This window comes from Hippocampus bargibanti, linkage group LG18, assembly GCF_051943395.1.
Source record: "Hippocampus bargibanti isolate YZ-2025 linkage group LG18, ASM5194339v1, whole genome shotgun sequence".
NCBI classification, from domain to species: Eukaryota; Metazoa; Chordata; class Actinopteri; order Syngnathiformes; family Syngnathidae; genus Hippocampus; species Hippocampus bargibanti.
Window position 1 is genome coordinate 9,312,509 of NC_142751.1, and position 22,930 is coordinate 9,335,438.

At 39.9% G+C, this 22,930-nt stretch overlaps 1 protein-coding gene across 1 annotated transcript in view; it reads left to right on the forward strand.

The window, feature by feature from the left end:
- The window catches only part of arhgap24 (Rho GTPase activating protein 24), a 45,049-nt gene that overhangs the window by 1,861 nt on the left and 20,258 nt on the right, over nucleotides 1–22,930 (forward strand). Inside the window, 2 exon segments of the mRNA XM_089021077.1 lie at nucleotides 6,219–6,434; nucleotides 12,417–12,504. Coding sequence (XP_088877203.1) covers nucleotides 6,234–6,434; nucleotides 12,417–12,504 — 289 coding nt within the window. The 5' untranslated portion in view covers nucleotides 6,219–6,233.

Genomic DNA, 22,930 nt, shown 5'->3' on the forward strand with positions numbered 1-22,930 from the left:
GAAACGGAGGTGGCCACAGGAGGTCGCCATTTTGTGCCTCTTTTTTTGGGTGAGAGATTTCCCCCCAATGTTGCCTCAAAATGGCACAAATAAATTCTGTATGCTTTCCTCTTCAGAACTATTTGAATCATATTCATCACTGGATGTGGAACAAGAAAGCATATTCTCCGAATTTGAAGCCATTGTTTTGATTCACTAGCAATGCAAGACGTCTTGGCGTGACGTCACGAATTGGGGGCGGGACTTTCTGAAAATGCCCAATTCGCATCTCAATTTTTTGCAGATTTTGGACACTTTAAGTCATTTTTATTGGTGTTTTGCATTTGACTAAAAATATCATACTGCGTGTTTTGGGTATTTTAGACGCTATAAAACGTTTTTCTGGTGTCAGTTAAAAAACAAAAAAGTGACGTCGGTTGTCCTTTAATGTACCTGTGGAAATATTTTGGATCTTTCTTTTGTGTTCAAGTACACGAGTGCTTGTTTGTATGTTATTCCGCCATATAATGATGCTGCTTTTGTATCGGATCTCATTAAGTCACGCTTGACTTTTTTTTTTAAATCAACTCACCCGGGTGGTCCCGCTCTTAGTCAGTAAAGGAAGCTCGGTGCATCTTTCCCAGCAATTATCAAATTCCCACCACTTTTCGGGGTAGCTTTTATTTGCACGATTCAGCACAAGGGCCTAACAGTGCCTCTTTCCACCTGGCATGTTCATGCAAAAGGAAAGAACACGCGAAGTGATGAACCCCCCCGGTGCCCGGAATATATATACGTATATGCAGTGCTCACAAGCTGTACTGCAGGAAAGTTGCGGGATCAGGTTGCCTGCGTCAGCTGCCGTGCCGTACCCCGGCTGTTCCCAGATCTGTGATAGCTGTTTATTGGCGCAGAAACTGCCTCAAAGTAGGAAGCAGGTTGGAACATTACAAACATGTAACTATTTGTTTTATTCACATATACGTATGCTCTATAGCTGTCAGACATCATAGTTTGTCTTACTTTTTTTTGTTTCAGCATCATAATTATTAATGCAATCATTTTGGTGGTGTTGATAATACCCATATTTTTTTTGCTTGTCGGACTGTTTGGTAGTTACTAGCTTGCTACGTTGTGGTTTGGAAGAGGAAGTAAGGCAGAAGCGTGAAATTCATTTTTTGCGTATGCCACATTTTAGTTAACATATCACATGGAGGACCGTTCTGACTGTAACCATGTCAAGAAGTAAAGAATAACTATTGATTCAACTACTGTTTAACTCATTCACTGCCAGACGATGTGTAAAAATGTGTCCACTCCAGTGCCAGGGTTTTTGTCATTCTCACTCAAATTGCAGTACCCACAGAATATTGAGTTTTCGGGCTACATAAACATTTAATGCAACATAAAAAACCTTATATAATCTTCTTTCATATGAAAAATTAATAATTAATTCCCAAGTTATATGGGTCTGGAGTTATCTGAGCTTGAAATGGGGGCGGCAGTACAAAAGGCAAATGCTGCACCCTTGTGGGAGGGAAAAATATTGCCGGAGGTCTGTCCATCGCTTTATCGGCAACTCCGGAAGGAAAAACAAAACCCAAATTTGTTCCATGTCATGCTTTTTAATTCCAAATACATTTGGGAATGGCAGTGAATGAGTTAATTTGCTATCATGAAGGGTTTGGCAACACGAAAATGCTGTGAATATAACTTTTATTTATGACAAATGCAAATTTGGTTGACATTTTACAAAAGATCATGGAAGTTGTTAGATTTGTTTTCATGGACCACTTAAAATAATGAGGTGGGCCAGATCTGGCCCCCAGGCCTCTAGTTTGACACCAATGATGTTAAGTGTTACGAATGGCATCACAGTGCCATTTTCATTCGACAATTGGACATATTGGATTCATTATGTATTTATTTTTATTCCTAGAACAAAGCTTGCCTTTTAAACAGTTTAAGGATATTTTGTTTATTAACGATCCCTGAATGCTTTCCAAAAATCTCCCGAGTGACACATGGCATAAAATAAAATGAAGAAAGAATCATGCTTGCATCACAGCCAAGTGGCAGCATTGTCGACTATCTGAATGTGGAACACATTTGATTCATCACACACAAGCTAACAGGACTTGATCCTTCTGAGTCCTCACATTGCATCGTGCGCTGCTTGCAATCATGGAGTGACTCACAGCATGACTGATCTCAGACCAAAGCGATAAATCCGTAATAGAGTCTCCCATTGAATGTTGAATTGTGGAATTAAAATGCTGGCCAAGATCAAGAATCTGTTCTGGGGTTATTTCAGCGACGCTTGCACATGAAGTCAGTTCCTCTTTCACATCCACTAAGAAGCTTGGCTTGTTCTCCGCACTCGCAGGAGCAGAGTGTTCTCCAAGCTTGCAGCTTTGGTAACCGGCGGTTATATTTGTCTTTAACACATGTGGGTCACGGGGCCCCCCCACAAGATTTAGAAGGGGGAGGAGGGACCTTTTGAAGGGAGTTTCCAGTGCTGACAAGCAATGTCACAGCAATTTTTTTTGGTCAAAGTTTTTTTCTGTTAAATGACAATCGACTCCTTCGGACAAGTTGTGTCGATCATTTGTAAAATCACTTCAAATGACTTCTACTGAGCGCATTTTATAACGATTCCACGACATATAGCTATATTTTACGTTTTAAGACTCGCGCTGAATATTCAGGAAGTCTTGTTTTCGAGTTGATGACGATGCCTGATGTGACATCACGTCTTGAACGCCCCTGAGAAAGCGACACACAATGCATTTTGGGTACTTTGTTTGGTCTGAAAACTTCGTGTTGATCCGTGTTGATGGCGAAATTAGAAGGAAAACACATAAATAACGTGATGGTGAATCCTTGTGTGTTGCACCAAGACTACTACAGTAAAGTCTCGTTATATCGATATCGGATATATCGATAGTCCCGGTTATATCGATACTATTTCTATGCACGCACGGAGAAAATTACATGCAAACAGGGTCGGATATATCGATAGTCCCGGTTATATCGATATTTTTTCGGACTCCCTTGAATATCGATATAACGAGACTTTACTGTATTTGATACTAGTTGACACAAATTCCCAGCAGACAAATCACCCAATTTCCAACAGAGCTTAGGCGCCATCTTGTGCATTTTCTGGGATGCTACATTGGAGTCCGGACGATTCGATTTGATACGGGAGGACTTCTTTAATCGATTGCAAACATTTATGCTTTCCTCTTCAGAACTAACCATTCATAACTGGATGAGTAACAAGAAAGCATCTTCTCTGAATCTGAAGCCATTGTTTTGATTCTAGAGCAAGGCAAGACGTCTTGGGGTGACACCACGTAGAAGGGGGCGGGACCTTCTGAAACTGGCCACTTCCGGGTTCATTTTTTTTTGAAGATTTTGGACACTTTAAGAACTGAACTTCAGTTAAAAACATATAGAATCAAATGAATGAAGTGTACATAAAAAAAATAGAATTTGAAGATAAACCCAGAACAAGCGAATCAAGTTATTTTTAAACGATGATCCAATTTTGAGAGTCAAGTCCTAATGCGAGGAAAAAGTTGGAATTGGATGTGGAAAATGTTAGAATTTGAGTTTTTTTTTATCCAGTAGCTTTTTTTTATCCTGCTATGAACTAGAGTTAAAAATATGATAGATTCAACAGATTAAAAAAAAATTCTTACAATGGGATAATTTGAAATTTTGGTTCGGAATTTAGTAACATTATGGAATTTCACATGCTTTGCTTTTGCGGCCCGAATAAAATGATGTGGCAGGCCAGATTTGGCCCCCGGGCCTTGACTTTGACACCTGTGCTGTACGTTTTATATTTGGTTAAATATGCAGTTTTCTGCAAGATTTACAGAAATACACAAGCAGTACCGTCCGCACAGACCAATGTTATCCAGTTTTGGACAGTTTCGGTTAGTTTGTGTGGCCCTTTTCTTCCTCGCACGATTGCCATTTTGGAACGTCAAAGTCGTCCATTGCATTTTACTCACCACAACTGAGTATAGACCAGACTCGAGCCTCGCTGCCACACACACTGGTAGCCGTCTTCACTCACGGGATGAGACGTGACAGAAGGGCTCCAAGGACAAGGCTAAAACGAGTCCAAATTAGCCCCTTCCAAATAGCACCATCAACGCCACAGCCTGGAAAAGGCCTTTTTTTGCATACAGTTTTCCCTCAAGACGGCCACTTCCTGTGGTCGCGCGAGATTCCACGGTTTAATTTTTGTAGCCTTTTTACAAAACCTTTGAGCAGTTTCAACAACAATTTGCCATGAGGGAGTCTGGGGATCTTCCCCTTGCATAACTATTCCCAGAACAAAAATACTTTTGAATCAGCGCCAAATATTTCTGGAATAGTTTTCTGTATGTCGTTAGAAGAAATATCTACAACATAAGAAAAGAGCTGCAAGTCATGTACAGTATATCTTATTTCATTTACGCTTCATTCTTTGTACCGCATGTAATCATCATACCATACGACATGTTATATCATGATCAGCACTTTTTATTATCTAACAAAAATCTGGTACCCAATTGGCTGCTCAAAAAATATCTGCCGACTATAAAATCAGTCAACAGACCAGAAGTCTTGCATCATATTTGGACAAATGATTTCAATACAAAATAGAAAGCGACGTGATGCTTTGGAAATATTTGCGACTCTTATTCGCCATTTTACGACAGTCCTTGGAATTTAATTTCCTACCTTGGGCCAGACACAAATCCTGAGTTTGCGTGCACATTGACAACCAATGACGTTAGAAAAAAAAGCCTGCGATTTAATATTAATTTCAATTTTCATTATTTTTTTCAACTGACCCAAACCCGAGCGATGAAACACTTAATTTGAGAATATGAAACTCCAAGACACATCACTTTGGTATTTCAGCTAAAAATGAACAATTTAGCTCACAGGTATCAAAGTCAAGGCCCGGGGGCCAAATCTGGTCCATCAAATCATTTTATTCGGCCCGCGAAAGCAAATAAAGCAGGTCAAGTTGCATGATGCTTGCTAAAGTCCGAACCAAAATTTCAAGTTGTCCCATGTAAACTGCAATAAGTCATTATTTTTTTACTTGAAAATTTTAAACTAGTTCTTCATTAATTTGTTGTGTGCTCTGAGTGTAATATGTGAAGGCGATTAAATATTTTAACGGCTTCCCCAAATTCACAACAGCTCCCAAGAGGAAACCGTAACTACAATGTAGCCTGTGGCAAAAAAATGAGTTTGACACCATTGACTTAGCTGATAATAATAATAATAATAATAATAATAATACATTTCATTTATAAGCACCTTTCAAAACTCTCAAGGTAATAATAATAATAATAATAATAATAATAATAATAATAATAATAATAATGAGCGGCCCGGTAGTCGAGTGGTTAGCACACCGGCTTCACAGTGCAGAGGTCGCCGCTTTGCGCCTCCCTGTGTAGAGTTTGCATGTTCTCCCTGGACCCACGTGAGTTTTCTCCGGGTCCTCCGGTTTCCTCCCACACTCTAAAAACATGCATGGCAGGCAGATTGACCACTCCAAATTGTCCCTAGGTGTGAGTGTGAGAGTGACTGTTGTATGTCTTTGTGTGCCCTGCGATTGGCTGGCAACCAATTCAGGGTGTCCCCCCGCCTCGTGCCCGAAGACAGCTGAAATAGGCTCCAGCAAAAACAAAAGATGAGATAATAATAATAATAATAATAATACATTTACAGGCTTTTCATTGGACAATAACGACGTGACAAGTATATGGGCGGGACATTTTATTGACTCAATATGTTTGGATACTAACTGCGTTTATGGGATTGGAAATAAAAAGGTCTGACTTAGATTTTGGCAATTTTGTAACACCAATTTTTTTTAATTTGGTTTTATTTTCTTCACTTGATGGACTGCAATTTGGAATCACTGTTGCACTGCCGCATCTGGTCATCATCTGGACCTGCGGCTTGTTTGGACGTTCACCAAGCCCAGCTCAGCCACAGTCACGGAAGCTTTAATACTGATGTCAGCAGACTAGAAGCAGGAGTCACGCAGCAAACGCTGTGCTCGAAACCGGGCGATAATGTGTTAATGGGTAATGAGCGTGGGAGATTTTGAACTTTGATTCTCATTAAACGAGACGTTCATCTGGATATGCGTGGAATGTTTCCCCAGTCGATGCGCATGTGGTTATATCATATTTGTTTTGGCCCGTCGGCAGGTTTGAATCGCCGTGATGGACGAGCAGTCCCACGGCGGTCCCCAGCAGTGCGCCTCGCCAACTGGCGTGGAGGCCTACCAGGGGAAGCAGGGGGTCATCAGGTGCGGTTGGCTCAGAAAGCAAGGTGGTTTCGTCAAGACGTGGCACAGCCGCTGGTTTGTTCTGCGAGGGGACCAACTCTTCTATTACAAGGACGAGGACGAGAGCAAATCCCTGGTAAGGATGTCAACACAATAATCACGGTAGCAAATCTTTCCGTTCAATTTTGGAATAGCAGTTTATATAGATCTCGGATTAGACTCAGTGTTTAAGATGATAACCAATGCAGTGGTACCTCTACTTAAAGGACAACTGACGCCTCCAAACAAGTTGTGTCCATAATTTGTAAAATCACTTGAAATGACTCCTACTGAGCGTATTTTAATAAGATTCCACCGCATATGGCTATATTTTACGCGCTGAATATTCAGGAAGTCTTGTTTTTGAGTTGGTGACGATTCCTGACGTGACGTCACGTCAGGAATGCCCCTCACCGAGAAAGCGACAAACAATGCATTTTGGGTACTTTGTTTGGTCTGAAAACTTCGTGTTGATCCGTGTTGATGGCGAAATTAGAAGGAAAACATATAAATAATGTGATTGTGAATCGTTGTGTGTTGCACCAAGACTACTATTTGATACTAGTTGACACAAATTCCCAGCAGACAAATCACCCCATTTCCAACGGAGCTTGGGCGCCATCTTCTGCATTTTTTGGGACGTTACATTGGAGTCCAGACGCCTCAAAATGAGACTGAAGGACTTCTTTAATCGATTGTAAACATGTATGCTTTCCTCTTCAGAACTATTTGAATCATATTCATAACTGGATGAGTAACAAGAAAGCATCTTCTCCGAATCTGAAGCCATTGTCTTGATTCTAGAGCAAGGCAAGACGTCCTGGCGTGACATCACGAACAAGGGGTATTTTAGATGTTATAAAACATTTTTCTGATGTCAGTTAGGAAACAAAAAAATGGTGTCAGTTGTACTTTAAGAAATTGTTCCTGGAAGACATTTCTTAACTCAAACGAATGCCCTAATTCGTTCCAAAGAACCTTTTGACCACTAGTATATTCTTGAAATAACGTTTAGCTGCCTACAAATAAGCAAACACCTTGTGCTAGGTCGTGTTTTTGACTCCCAATCACACGATTGTTTAAAAGTCTGCCTCGAGCTCATACCGACAACAACGATGCAATCTCTTTAGTGACTGTAACCAGGCAGCCTCTTGCAGCGAGTATGCAAACACTGAACAAAGACACACTTTTGGTTCTCATGACGAAGCAAAATGTGGACAGAAATGGATTTATAATTCTTTCCTAATGTTCGGTTGAATGAGACTTTTGTTCTTTTTCAGCATATTTCCTTAGACTGTACGTTCCATTCCGGTCAATGTAAGATTGATGCCAGGGAGTGTTAGCTAGCTAACGTTACTCTATCTAAATGTTAAATATGTCCTGTTAAGACAAATACAAAGTTACTTGCGATTCATTATTGTTACGGAAGATTCAAATTATACGGCAAGCTGCGGTTGCGCCTTTGTTAATATTGAACAAGTTTAATGTTAATGATTTATTTTAGGCTCATTTGGTTTTTACAGTTACAACTGACTTTGTCAATCAACCGTACCCACGAGTATAATGCACCTTTTGGATTGACAAAAGCAGAACTGTTGGTGCAGCTTTTACATCATGTCGTTTTGGGGTATTTAACCGTAGCCTTTGAAGCTAAACAGTGACGCACATATTATGCACCGACGCGTCTTTGGGAGTCACCAGTGCTATCATCAACATTAAAAAAATGGCAAGAAGCCATCGTCGCTTCAAGGGGTCGTGTTGTGTCCCGCACATTTAGTCAGCCAAACCTCTCTGAGCAATGCGTGGAATCCCAAGAATGGTAGCCTGATGGAGGCGCGAGGTCACAAGCACGCGTAGAGTAACGGCACGTGTGGGCTTAGTGTCAACATGCCACCAAGCCCGCCTTCATTCGACCACTGGGTTGCCCGTCACCCACACTCGAATTTCATCGGATGCGGTTTTTACACAATGGCCGCATTCATTAGCAGCTGTGACTTTAGCCAATCAACATGGCCGCCGTTGCCAATGAATATCGGTATTGTTCAGAAACGCGCTTGAAGTTATTACAGTGTGAAAAGACAACCCGACGATGTCTTATGCGGCAAAAGTCTTTCTTCGGATCTTGTGAAATGCTACTCTGTTTCCACTTGTCATGCTTAATAAAATTACAATGCCGCTGTTTGACTCTTGGAGACGATATTCACCGTTTAACACGTACTGTAAAGTCTCATTGGTACAACCTTGGAGTGTAATACATGTCTGTTGCTATCATTGCATTGCAGTTGGCAGTGCGCAGAATGAAAGTGGTCCATCTTAAATCCAAAGGTCCGTATTTTCCGGTGTACAGACGCAGCCCTACTTACGAACATTCGAGTTACGAACAACGGTACTTATGACATATGTAACATATGTAGTATTCTCTCCAGTTGTACATGTACATATCTTTATAGGTCATATACTGTATTTTATTAAATGTTTATTTTTCAGTACAAACCTATACAGGTTACTTATACAAGCCTTAAACATACTTATATGAACCTTAAACATACTTATATAAGCCTTGAACATACATTCCCTTCAATATACAGTAAAGTCTCGTTATATCGATATTGGATATATCGATAGTCCCGGTTATATCGATACTATTTCTATGCACGCACGGAGAAAATTACATGCAAACAGGGTCGGATATATCGATAGTCCCGGTTATATCGATATTTTTTCGGACTCCCTTGAATATCGATATAACGAGACTTTACTGTATATCACTGAAGCAACTTACGAATGAATTCACGTTACGAACGACTGTTCAGAATGTATCTCGTTTGTAAGTTGGGGAGCGTCTCTATAAGGCGCACTGGAGTATATGGCTAACACCCAATGAATGGTGGATTTTCAAACTTTTTCCATATACACTATAGGGCACATCTTCAATGAATGAAAAACGTTTTATAAATGTAATATGCAAATATATAAAAGTTGTCCATATAGAAGGCACACCACAATTTAAGGCGCTACATTAAAGGCTGGGGTTACTTCTTCTACAGGGGCAAATGGAGTTGGTGGCTGCTGACAGTAGTTGCGCGATCTGTTGTGGCTCAATATTACTTCACATATAAGGCGCAGGGTTATCTTTTGAAGAAAATGAAGGCTTTTGGATGCGCCTTATACACCGGAAAATTCAGTTTTCTTTAAATGCAGTCCAAATACACACCGTTGGTGCTGTGTAACGGTCCCTGTGTCCCTCAGTGTGATGAATGGAAAAGTCCATTGGCTTCCTTTGTCTTCTGTTTTCTAAATCACATTTCCATAACCTCGGGTAGGAACAGCCAAGCTGTGGGAATTTGAAGGAATGTGCACAAGTAACTTTGAGCAGTTGCTTTTTGTTCAATAGTTGGTGATTGAAACATCAGCATCATTAAAGAGAGCATCACGTCTTCTCCAATCTGTATCATAAGCGGCTACTACAGTGGTGAATTTACCATGTTATTCAGTTAGAGGGTGCATGAAAACGTTAATTTACGTTGTCCTCTGTTGAACATCTTACAAGGAAGTATGTCCATAAACACTCTAGAGCACTTTGGGCTGAATTTCTTTTTTTATGTCTCCTATATTTTTAACAATGTTAAACAAAGACACTGAGAGGCATGCTGTACTCAAGAAGACACTGAGTTCTTGTTAAGCACATCAAAATGGGTCAAAGCCAATACATTTTCCACCTTGGACTAAAATATTAGGCCTCAACTCATCGTTAGATGACTCCTTGTTGTGCACTAGTATCATTATCAAAAAATTGCAAAGCGAAAATATACAGTTCTATTTGGGTTACTGTTTAAATAGTTAATGGCTTGGGAGACGAAGCTGTTTAAATGTCTGCTGGATTTGGTGTTGGCACCAAATCCAGCGGAATGTCTTAAAGCATATTGGGCCACATTGCTGTTAAATTTTACTCTCAAGGGCTGTTATTTGGGGGAAGCCATTCTAATGTTTAATCCCCTCCACATATAAAATCAGAGTCAAAATCAGAAAGCCTTTAATATAGAGCGCACAATAAATTAATGAATAACTACATTTCAAATTTTAAGTAAAAAATAATGACTGTTCTTGTGGTTTACATACGACAATTTTGGTTCAGACTTCAGCAAGCATCATGGAATTTCACAAGTTACATTTCATTTTGCGGGCCGAATAAAATTATGAGATGGCCCAGATTTGGCCCCCGGGCCTTGACTTTGACACCATGCCTTAAAGGGAAAAAAAAAGGAACTCACTCACATCGCGAGTGCTCCCACTGGGTTTGACTTCCTGACTCTGTAGGGCCACTGAGACTGAACACCAATAATTAGCAGATAAAAAGGGGGGATTAGTGGTCATCAACCGGTCAGTGACTAATGACAGATTACTTGCAACTATCAATGTTTCTGTTTGAAATTTGGAATTGGAGGGGAGAAAAAAATCCTTCATCTCCTAAAGTGGGTGTAACATTAGATTAGATATTCATTTCACAGCAGCAAAAATACAGGCGTTGCAGTAAAGCCAGCCACTCACGTGGGACATATTCACTCTTAAACACTTTCTGCGCCGTCATTGTGACATGAAGCAGTTCTAGATGAAAAAGGAGAGGATCAAAGCCTCCTTCCTTTTCATCATTTTCACCATTACCTGCATTGAAAGCCAATATCATGCCAAAATCAACACCCCAAACCCATTTTATGCTCAAGTAATGTTTTTTTGTGCAAACCCCCCCCCTCAAATTCTTCAAAATATTTCAGTAAATGTAACAACCGGAATAAAAATTACAAATCACTAACAAAATATCTCAGAACAAAATTATTTTCTTGCTAAAATTCCCATGTTTTGAATACAGATCAATTCCTTCACTGCACCCTGTAACCCACGGGTGTCAAAATCAAGGCCCCGGGGCCACATCATTTTTTTCGGTACGCGAAAGCAAATCAAGCCATGTCAAGTGCCTTGATGCTTGCTAAAATCTGAACCAAACTTTCAAAATGTTATATGTAAACCACAATCATTTATTCCAGACTTCAGATTTGAAAACTAGTTATTCATTAATTTGTTGTGCATTCTCTATGTAATATGTGGAACACATGATACATTCCAACGGTTTCCCTTAAATTCATAACGTCCCCCAAGAGGAAAACCGTAACTACAATGTGGCCTATGGCAAAAAAATGAGTTTGACACCCTTGACTTTGCTGATACAGACTTTTCATTGGACAATAACGATGTGAAACTGTAACTACAATGTGAAAAAATGAGTTTTACACCATTAAAGTCCCCCAATCGCATGATAAACTGTAGTAACCACTGCCCCTGAAATGGTAAAACTATACCCTCACAGAGTTTTCTCTCCCGTGGTGATATATTTGGGACATTGTCATTACAGCATTCCACCTTTAAACGACTGTTCCAACATAGCAACAATATACAGATATTTAAAAAAAAAAGTTGGTCTGTGGTCAGGGTTGAGCACAGCTAACAAAAGGCCCCCACAGGACATGTCAGTGGGTGTTGTGGTTTTAAAGTATAGTGCGACAAATGCCAAGCCCAGCTACCAAAAGCCACACCCACAATTGCATTCAACCTATCTCTTGTTTCCTGCATGGTCAAACTGCCACCAAAAAGAAAGTTAAAATGAAAAAAAAAAAACAAACAAACATCAGTGCTGTTCTTTGGTACATTTTTGTAGATCAAGGCCACATTCAATGTCTCACTTCTGTCCCGGTTTTTACAACCCTTTAACTATGAAATCTTCTGGGGCCTCAGGTAGTGTTTCCACGACTTCACGGTTGTCACAGTTACGGCCTATTAAAGTACCCTCAAACTAGGGCTCCCTTCTGATCTTATTAATACTGTCACTGACCCACAGCTTGTCTTCATTAGCATGACCCTTGCTAATGACCTCTATCGATTTGGCACCACTGGGTCATTCCTTTCAAAGTCACACTTCCATCCAAATGCCCGGAAAGTAGGTCAGAACTTAATCCTGACTGTTCAGGCTCCAAACATTCACAGTATGGAATGGAAATGTTCCATTTGTTTTGTTCTTCTTTTCCAGGGAGCCATTTTCCTGCCCGGCAACAAAGTTTTAGAGCATCATAGCAGCGGCGATGAAGCAGGAAAATATCTCTTTGAGGTCATTCCAGGTAGGGCAAAACTGTTCTTGTTATGGGATTGAATTTGTGGAAGAGCAATGTTCATGGATTTGACTGATAAATGGAGGTCTCGCTTTGCTGACTGTACAGAATTCATCTGAAAGTATGCAAGCTTTTTTTGAAGTAAAAGAACCTCACACACCCATTCTTATCACACTACACACACAGCAGACTCTGTCGTACCTCCGAAGGAAAATTAGAAACATTATATTTTTTTTATTTTTTTTTAATGATGTTTATGCTACATTGGTCAGAGAAGTGAAACCGCTTGAAGCCACACCCAACGTCAGTCAGGAAATAGACTGAGTGTGGCCCAATACTGCAGTCAGAAGTATATGCAACTGACTGTATAGTTTAAACCCAAAAAAATATGTATTCAATTTCACTTCCTTCTTTTTGGGTGTTACAATGTGGCATGTTAATAATAATAATAATAATGATAATGATAATGATAATGATAATGATAATAATAATAATAATAATAATAATAATAATAATAATAATAATAATAATACATTTCATTTATGAGCGCCTTTCAAAACGCTTAAGGTCACTTTACAGTCACAAGATAAGTTTTTCTGTGGGTGGGTAAAGAAGTCCTCCCGTATCAATTGGAGCCGTTAGGACTCCAATGTAGCGTCCCAGAAAATGCACAAGATGGCGCCCAAGCTCCGTTGGAAATGGGCTGATTTGTCTGCTGGGAATTTGTGTCAACTAGTATCAAAGTCTTGGTGCAACACACAACGATTCACCATTGCGTTATTTATGTGTTTTCCTTCTAATTTCGCCATCAACACAGATCAACACGAAGTTTTCAGACCAAACAAAGTACCCAAAATGCATTGTGTGTCGCTTTCTCGGTCAGGGGTGTTCCTGACGTGACGTCACGTCAGGAATCGTCACCAACTGGAAAACAAGACTTCCTGAATATTCAGCGTGAGTCTTAAAACGTAAAATATAGCTATATGCGGTGGAATCTTTGTAAAATACACTCAGTAGAAGTCATTTCAAGTGATTTTACAAATTATGGACACAATTTGTACGGAGGCGTTGGCTGTCTTTTAATATTGTTGGAAAAAGCATGTTATGGTTATTTTTCTGAGCTGTATAGCTTTCCATGTCATGACAACGAATCTGCTCGACTACAGCATAAATTTGCTGCTGTGAAATGTAAAAATTTTCCACTGCGAGACTAATAAAGGCTAATCCAATCCAATTCAATATAAATCAAAAAAATATTGCTGAGTAATTGATTTTGACAAAAATGCCATCATTTTTTTGATTGAATGCTTGTTTTCCGTTGCCACCCTACATTCAGGCCCATTTTCCCTCCTCTAAACTAGCATGACTGTTTACACCGAATCGTCTTTTTATGAGGAAGCGAATAAAGAAGTCTTTGAGAAGCGGGAGTGAAAGTGAAAAAAAAAAAGCACAACACATTTATTCCACTGCTCTGCTGCCATGCAGGAAAACAGAACGAGAAGTGATGAAGGCGGTGGGGTGGGGTGAGGTGGGCGAATATGTTGATGACTTTCCGAGGAAAAGAGAAAGAAAGTCGTACAGGGATGACTGTTGGCTCGCAGCTTGATGTCGCTGGAGGCTAGAACCACTCTCAGTTGTATTTTGGGCTTTTTTTCAGTAAAGTTTTGCAAAAGTTGCCCATAATTCACCTGCTATCTATGCCATGTGACCCTCCTTGTCCACGTTCCTCTCATCTGTCCTCATCTTCCCACATCTGGATATGTGTTCAATGTGTGCAAACCAGGAGAACGTGGTTGGCGTGTAGCAAATATTTAGACTACAATCCCGTTTGAGTCTTGAGCCAGTCGCTAACTGTCTGCGGGGCACCGATGCAACCGTGACATTCTCGTCATGTTGGAACAAGCTAGCCAGATATTGAGTTAAAGAATGAATACATAAGATGTGCAGTGTTGTACTTGAACTATTTCATATGAACTCCTTCACTGTCATTCAAAAATGTATTCGGGAATTGAAAATATGACGTAGAACGCCATTCCCGAATTTGTTCGGGTTTAGTTTTTTCATGCTTGGTTGCCGATAAAGCGCTGGCCATGGCCTCTGGTAATGTTTTTTTTTCCACAAGAGAGCAGCATTTACCTTTTTTTTCCATGTTAGCGCTTTGTTACAACTTCAGCTGTTGTTAAAGCGCTATATAAACCAATATGTATGTATAGACGCTCCCCGACTTACGAACGAGATACGTTCCGAACGGTCAATCTTAAGCTGAATTCGTTCATAAGCTGAATTCATTCGCAAGGTGAATTAGTTCGGACATTGATTCAGTGCTATACTTTGTATGGAATGTATGTTTAAGGCTTATATAAGTATGTTTAAGGTTTATATAAGTACAGTAAAGTCTCGTTATATCGATAGTACTGCTTATTACGATACTATTTCTATGAACGCAAGGAGAAAATTTACATGCCACAGGATCGGATATATCGATAGTCCGGTTATATCGATATTTTTTACGACTCCCGAGAATATCGATATAACGAGACTTTACTGTATCTTTAAGGCCTGTACAAGGCCTGAAAAGTAAATATTTAATAAAATATATGCTCTATAAAGATATGTATATGTACAACTGGAGAGAATACTACATATGTTTCTACAAAAATGTTCATATGTACCGTTGTTCGTAATTCGAAGGTTCGTAAACGTCTGTATTGCATTGTATTTTGGACAGCCGCCCTCATTTCAAGCTCATATAACTCCCAACCCATATAATTTAGGAACTAACTCTTTTTTTCTGATGAAAGAAGAGAGTCTAAGGTTTCTTACGCTGTATTGAATGTTTATGTACCGGTAGTCCTAAAATTCAATATTCTTTGGGTCCTGGAATTCAAGTGTCAATGACAAAAACCCTGGCACTGGAGTGCGCACATTTTTGCAGATGTCTGGCAGTGAGTGAGTTATTATTATATTTTTTTTTGCAATGTTTTCCGACTCCTTTACGCAACCTCTAGAACGCCCCCAAAACACTTGAAACCTCTTTTACGTTGCTTGTCCAAGCCGTTTTGGTTTAACAGTATCGACCTTCCCTTCCACCTCCAATTAAAAAAGAAACACACAGCATATTGGTTGCTTTATTATGCTAAAATTGTTACCACAAATGTCAATTAATTGTATTTTAACCCCCAAAATATTGTTTTTTTTCTATTTGTTGGATGCTTAATGAAAATGCAACCTTTGCTGATTTCTGCATTAAAGGCAGATGTCGTTTCGTACCATCCGTTTGAAGTACTGTACTGTACTTGTTTGTGTTTGAAAGGCGCGTGACTTTAATCTGACTTTCCACATATCTAACTCCAACATCAGAACATCCCGCTGGTAGGGATCGGGACTTGTATTTTGATCTTGTTCATCCGTCCAGGAATGTCAGGTATCTGTAAGCTCGGGAAAACAATGAGCAGGAGCACTCTTCTTCCTGGTCTTAAAGGAGACATATTATGCACCCCCCATCTCTTACAATTTCAAGCAGTTTCCTGGCCTTTAAAAACGTGTCTATCATGCAGATACTTGATTCTTTAGCCAATGTGTAGCATGGCGTGTTAGCATTTAGCCACTTTTGGACTTTTATTTAAGCAATTCAATGTTGCACTGCAAGAGCAGATCTGAGGACTTAACTCATTCACTGCCAGATTTGTGCAAAAAATGTGTCCACTCCAGTGCCAGGGTTTTTGTCGTTGTCGCTTGAATTTCAGAACCCACACGATATTGAGTTTAGGACTACATAAACATTCAATACAGCGTTAGAAACCTTAGACTCTCGTCTTTCATCGGAAAAAAAGTTAATTTCTAAATTATATGGGTCTGGAGTTATAAGCTTGAAATGATGGCGGCTGTCCAAAATACAATGCATTACACACATTTTTGTTTATATAACGCTTTAACAGCTGAAGCTGGAACGAAGCGCTAATATGGGAAAAGGGAAATCCTGCCCCCTTGTGGAAAAGAAGAAAAAAACATTGCCAGAGGCCATGGCCAGCGTTTTATTTTCACGCAAGCATGAAAAAATAAAACCCGAACAAATTCAGGAATGGTGCTCTATGTCATATTTTCAATTCTTGAATACATTTATGAATGGCAGTGAATGAGTTAATGTGCCGGTGTGAGTCAACAAGTGCCATTTATTTTGTAATGGCCTATTTCATGTTGAGGTAAGTTGCATTATACTATGCGGAATTCTTTATATACATAGCATGTTCTTCTCTATATTTTATGTTTACTTGGACAGAAAATTGCAACTGCTGGCGGCAATAAAGAGCTTTTGAAGAATTGGTCACTCTGTATCAAACTGCCTGTTGTTTGCTTTGCCCTAAAGTATACTATTGTCGAAGAATTTTGTTCTGTTCGATATGGGTTTAAAAAAAAACGTACCCATATACGATGGCAGCATTTTTTTATTCATGCAATCTCCACTTTTTACACTTCAACGAGCAGTCAGTATGTGTTGCTATTAGCTAACTTCCATCCATGTATCGAACTGAATGGAGATCTGATTTCCTTTTGGCTTTGTTAGCAGGGGCGTCACGCTCGAGTTCGGTGTTGGTGTTTCTACATTATAGTGTCACTGCACGTTTCAAGAGAAGTCCAGCTGTCACTTGAAAGTGGCTGTGAATCATATTCCAGCGTAGCTTCATGTCATGCTTGGAAAAACTTGTGAGTGTGGTTATTATGTAAATTGGACCTCAGTACTGTTGAACGTTATTCACTTGGTTGTTTAATTTCATCTTTGATGGTTTGGTAAGCACTCGAGGGCTCACTATTTGGATTATGGCTGTTTAAAAAAGTCAATCTTCCATAATATGTTCCGTTCAAACATCTTAAATTGCGTTTAGGAACCTCTCCAAAAGCTCTGCCTCATCATCTTAATTCCTGACGGCTTGATGATAAAAGTCCAAATGTTTTTGCTGCGTCTGGTCTGAATTTGCTGTGTCACAAAGCCCCCCCTTCTCCAACTCATTCCTTCCCCATTCCTTGATCCGCGAGAGGCCATTTTGGGTCACGTTGTCGTGCGCAGGCGAGCAATAAAATCTGTTTACAAGGAGAGGTTGGAAAGTTACAGGTTTCTCCTGAGTTTTCTTTCCAATTTATAAGTCAGTTGAAGTCAGTCTCAATTTCTCAGAGCTTTGCCTTGGACTGGAGTGACATGAGGACTCAAAGGGGGGAGAAAGTAAGCCGAGGGCGCCCTCTTGTGGATATATCGATTACTTCAGCGTTAATGGGAGGTAAAGCTAAGCAAATACGGTATTTATTAAAAACATAAATCATAGAGCATCATATCGTACCGGTAGCCAATAGTAAAATATTGTATTTTAAAACAAGTTATCAACACCTCAAAACCAGTACTCATGACTCAATCTCGTCGCCACGACCGAACAATTCTCCTTCGCACTCATCCCAACACATTTCCAACAACAACATTGCCGTCTAGTGTACAGTCGGAAAACATAACACATTTGACACAATTATCGGTAAATAAATAAATAAATAGAACAGTGACCAGTAACCAGTGTACTAATTTATATCGGTGGTGAATGTTTAATTTTTAATTGTGTAAGCATTAATTTTCATTCTTCTTCTTCTTCTTCTTCTTCTTCTTCTTCTTCTTCTTCTTCTTGTTCTTCTTCTTCTTATTATTATTTTATTATTACTGTCATTATTGTTGTCATTATATTTATTATATATCAATATTATTATATATATATATATATCGATTGATTAATTATTTGTATTCATTTATTGGCATTATTTTTATTGATTTTAAAACAATCATAAATGTTTTTTCAGCTGGTGTTGCTATGAAGGCGGAAGTAGTCGCCGAAACATGTCAGCTATTTGAACACCTACACTGTCTGTAAGTAAAGAATCTGCTTAAAATTAGATATCAAGTAGACAGGATGAAGCATTTTGGGCCCTCCCAACCGCCAAAAAAGCAGGTAATGAACCTAAAATGAGTTACAAAATTGTGAATTTATATAGGACACTGACTTGCTGTGGCGACCCCTGAAGGGAAAAGCTGAAAGGAAAAGATTATTATTATTATTATTATTATTATTATTATTATTATTATTATTATTATTATTATTATTTATTATCGCTGTCATTATTATTATTATTATTATTATTATTATAAAAGCCGAAACGAAAATACATTTATTATTATTATTGTTGTTCTTTTCCCCAATTGTCCTAAATGTCAACAAAATATTTTTATGTTTTTGTTTTTTTACGTACATGCATTCTTGCATGCATTATACAAGCAGCTGGAGCAGCTCCATGTGTTCCCACTAAAACGTGATGATGGAGTGATTTAATTAGGGCTCCCGTATGTGTGCCGTAAATCTGCCAGAATGAATCCGAGCTGCGGTGACAAGTTGTGAAATTGATTTTGTGGAGAAGATGTCCTCCTGCATGCCAAGTGTGCAGTGCACGCGCGTGAAATTTACAAGTACAAGTCCGGCATGCTCAGCAAGGACTCCGACGGATCTGGCAGCAACGGTGCTGTCGAGGCCAGTCGCTATTAATTAACAAGGCAGTCGTGGCTTGAAGCGAACCTCGTCAAGCATCACCTGTAATTATGCAGTACTCCAACTGCTGATTTAGTCATCTACTCCCTTTCACCTGCCATTTATTGCACTATTGCAAAATCGTCCTCTAATCTTGCCTCCTATCCCCCATTTGCATGTCTTTTCACTATTTGTGTCTGTATGAGCAGAACACAGGTGACATTTTTGGTGTTTCGGAACAGAATTATTTTTCTTCAGGAAATATTCACAGTTTGTGTCTTTATTCAAGTACTTTAACCCATGTCTTAAAGGACAACCGACACCATTTTTTTGTTTCCTAACTGACATCAGAAAAACGTTTTATAGCATCTAAAATACCCAAAACACGCAGGCTGATATTTATTTAAATGCAAAACACCAATAAAAATGAGTTTATGTCCCAAAACTATTTCAAAATTACCTTGGAAATGGCGAGTTTCAGAAGTTCGTGACGTCATGCCAGGACGTCGTGCCTTGCTGTAGAATCAAAACAATGGCTTCAGATTCGGAGAAAATGCTTTGTTGTTACTCATCCAGTTATGAATATGATTCAAAAAGTTCTGAAGAGGAAAGCATAAATGTTTGCAATCGATTAAAGAAGTCCTTCCGTATCAATTTAACTCAGACTCCAATGTAGCGTCCCAGAAAATGCACAAGATGGCGCCCAAGCTCCATTGGAAATGGGCTGATTTGTCTACTGGGAATTTGTGTCAACTAGTGCGCAACGCTTCACTATTGCATTATTTATGTGTTTTCCTTCTAATTTCGCCATCAACAAACAAAGTACCGCAAAATGCATTGTGTATCGCTTTCTCGGTCAGGGGCGTTCCCTCCGTGACGTGACGTCAGGAATCGTCACCAACTCAAAAACAAGACTTCCTGAATATTCAGCGCGTGGAATCTTTGTAAAATACGCTCAGTAGAAGTCATTTGAAGCCATTGTACAAATTATGGACACAACTTGTCCGGGGGCGTCGGTTGTCCTTTAAAATCATATAGAAAAATAGGTTTTTCACAATAATGACAAAAACTGTAATTACCAGGGCTATCATCCACACAATGTGGTTGATTATCACGGGGGGGGGTTACATTCCAAGCCGTTGTCTTCCTGCTTGTTTGCGTCGTGCGAGAATGTGACTTCCTCAGGAAGAAATACGCGACGGGAAGTCCAAATGACTTACATAACAGCCATATTGAGGAGTTTGCTATTTGACAGTCAGGCTCATACTGTAACCCCGCACATTTCCCTGAGCAAAATACCCACCACCCCCTAACCCCCACACACATACTTCAGGTCACCCAGGTCATATTTTTGGGGCCTGTTTGTCCATCACTTCAATATTTACACCAACGGTATGTAAACTGGTCCCTCCGCATAAATATTTGGACGTCTCACTGTTTCCTTTTTACGTCTGAGCGCCAATAAGTTACTACTGTCACTGTGGGGGGTTCTGTTGTGATTCAGGTTTTATTTTCACAGCATACATTTTTTTTCTCAACATTTTTTTCATGCTGAAAGCCTCATTTTTTATATATATATTTTTTTGCTTTGACGCCAAAGCGAGTAGTTTTTGCTGGGAAAACAACACGAATGCTGTTTTTTTTAGTGCGAATCCGGGTTAAAGTGCAATTCGGGAATTTTTGTGAGATGAGTCATGTTTTTTTAAGATTTGCTTCAATTCTCTGTGGAGATGTGTTTTTGTGGACTCTTATTTGCGAGCACAGTTCAACCGACGCCCCCGGACAAGTTGTGCCCATAATTTGTAAAATCACTTCAAATGACTTCTACTGAGCGTATTTTACAAAGATTCCATGGCATATAGCTATATTTTACGTTTTAAGACCCGCGCTGAATCTTCAGGAAGTCTTGTTTTCGAGTTGATGACGTCACGTCTGGAACGCCCCAGACCGAGAATGCGACACACAAAGCATTTTGGGTACTTTGTTTGGTCTGAAAACTTCGTGTTGATCCGTGTTGATGGCGAAATTAGAAGGAAAACACATAAATAACGTGATGGTAAATCGTTGGGTGTTGCACCAAGACTACTATTTGGTACTAGTAGACACAAATTCCCAGCAGACAAATCAGCCCATTTCCAACGGAGCTTGGGCGCCATCTTGTGCATTTTCTGGGCGCTACATTGGAGTCCTGATGGCTCAAATTGACGGAAGGACTTCTTTAATTGATTGCAAACATTTATGCTTTCCTCTTCAGAACTATTCGAATCATATTCATAACTGGATGAGTAACAACAAAGCATTTTCTCCGAATCTGAAGCCATTGTTTTGATTCTACAGCAAGGCACGACTTACTGGTGTGACGTCACGCACAAGGGGGCGGGACCTTCTGAAACTCGCTATTTCTGAGGTCATTTTGAAGTAGTTTTGGGACACTTTAAGTCATTTTTACTGGTGTTTTTCATTTGACTGAAAACATCAGCCTGCGTGTTTTGGGTATTTTAGATGCTATAAAACGTTTTTCTGATGTCAGTTAGGAAACAAAAAAATGGTGTCGGTTGTCCTTTAAGGGGCAAGTCGTGGACCTTTTGTAGGATGCGACAGTTTGCAATATTTCTCTTTATTTTGCAGTTGGGGTAGAGGAATGTAATGGCAATTTTTTTGAATCCCAAATGTAATTATATTTTTGACATTTGCACTGATATTTCAGGAAAAAAAATCTGAGATTTTTATTGCTTTGTTTATGACGCTAAAACTTTCCATTTTTATCTGCAAAATATCCAGTTTAAACGAGGCATCTTGGCTTTTTCCGCCATTTTGTCTTCAGTGAAAAATGCATAGCTACACATACGTGTGTATAAGCTCTCAGTCATACAGGAGTGGTCCATAGATGAAAAGGTTTCTTCAGCTGTCATCTGTACTTCTCTGAAAAAAAAAAAAGTTCGCTGACAAAGCCTCTTGGATAACAAGCGAAACGCCCGACAGTTAATAAATATTAATACTAATAAAAAAAAAAGCAGATGTCTTTCAATGTCAACAATTTGGTGCTGATACAAATGCTGATTTACCCATTCTTGGCACTGGATTGCGCCTCAATGACATGAGGGATCCATTGAGGAGACTGAAAAACGGATGAGTGGCTGGTTATTCAAGAACCTTTCAATGAGAGCATGAAAGCCCATTTTCTTACCCCGTCCGTCTTTACCGACCTGCCGCAGCAGCGGTGGCAGCAGCAGCAAATTCGGAAACCCTGCGTGTCTGTATTTATAGAGCGCTGGTGGATGAGTCATTTGGCCAAGTGCCTGCTCCCGGGCTGCCAGTTTTACAGGTCTCCGCTTTGGGGAGGGCTGCTTGATTTACGACGTGACTCCCTCGTTCCCGCCCACCCCTGGCCTGCACCGGCTTCTAAACCTTCCCCACCCTATAACTTTCCTCCGAGACGCGCAACGTACGCCACCTTTGCTCATTCTCTGGGAAAAGGAAAATAAAATTGCTGGGAAGGAACGACTTCCTGAGGGGAAGGCAGACAACTCTCGATGTGACCTTGCGAGGGTTGTCCGCAAAGTAGGAGCTATATGAAGACATCCGGTCGCAAAGAAAAGAAGGGCGACGAGAGTCGCTGTCAGGCAACGAAGTCCGAGTATCGCGGTGGAGACAGAAGACGGCGGGTCTATTTGTGGCGTGGGATAGGAACCGATGAAGAAGCGGGACTGGCGGGCCGGGGGTCAACCACTGCAACGACGGGTATCGTCTACATCTGCAGCCCATGGACCTTAACTCCAATTCGGGTTTGTCTCTTTAAGTGATGTCTGCAAGCTGGTTTCCATTCGGCTCATAATTAAAACTTTGGCTTAGCTTATGAACTTAATTGGTTCCCAGACAGA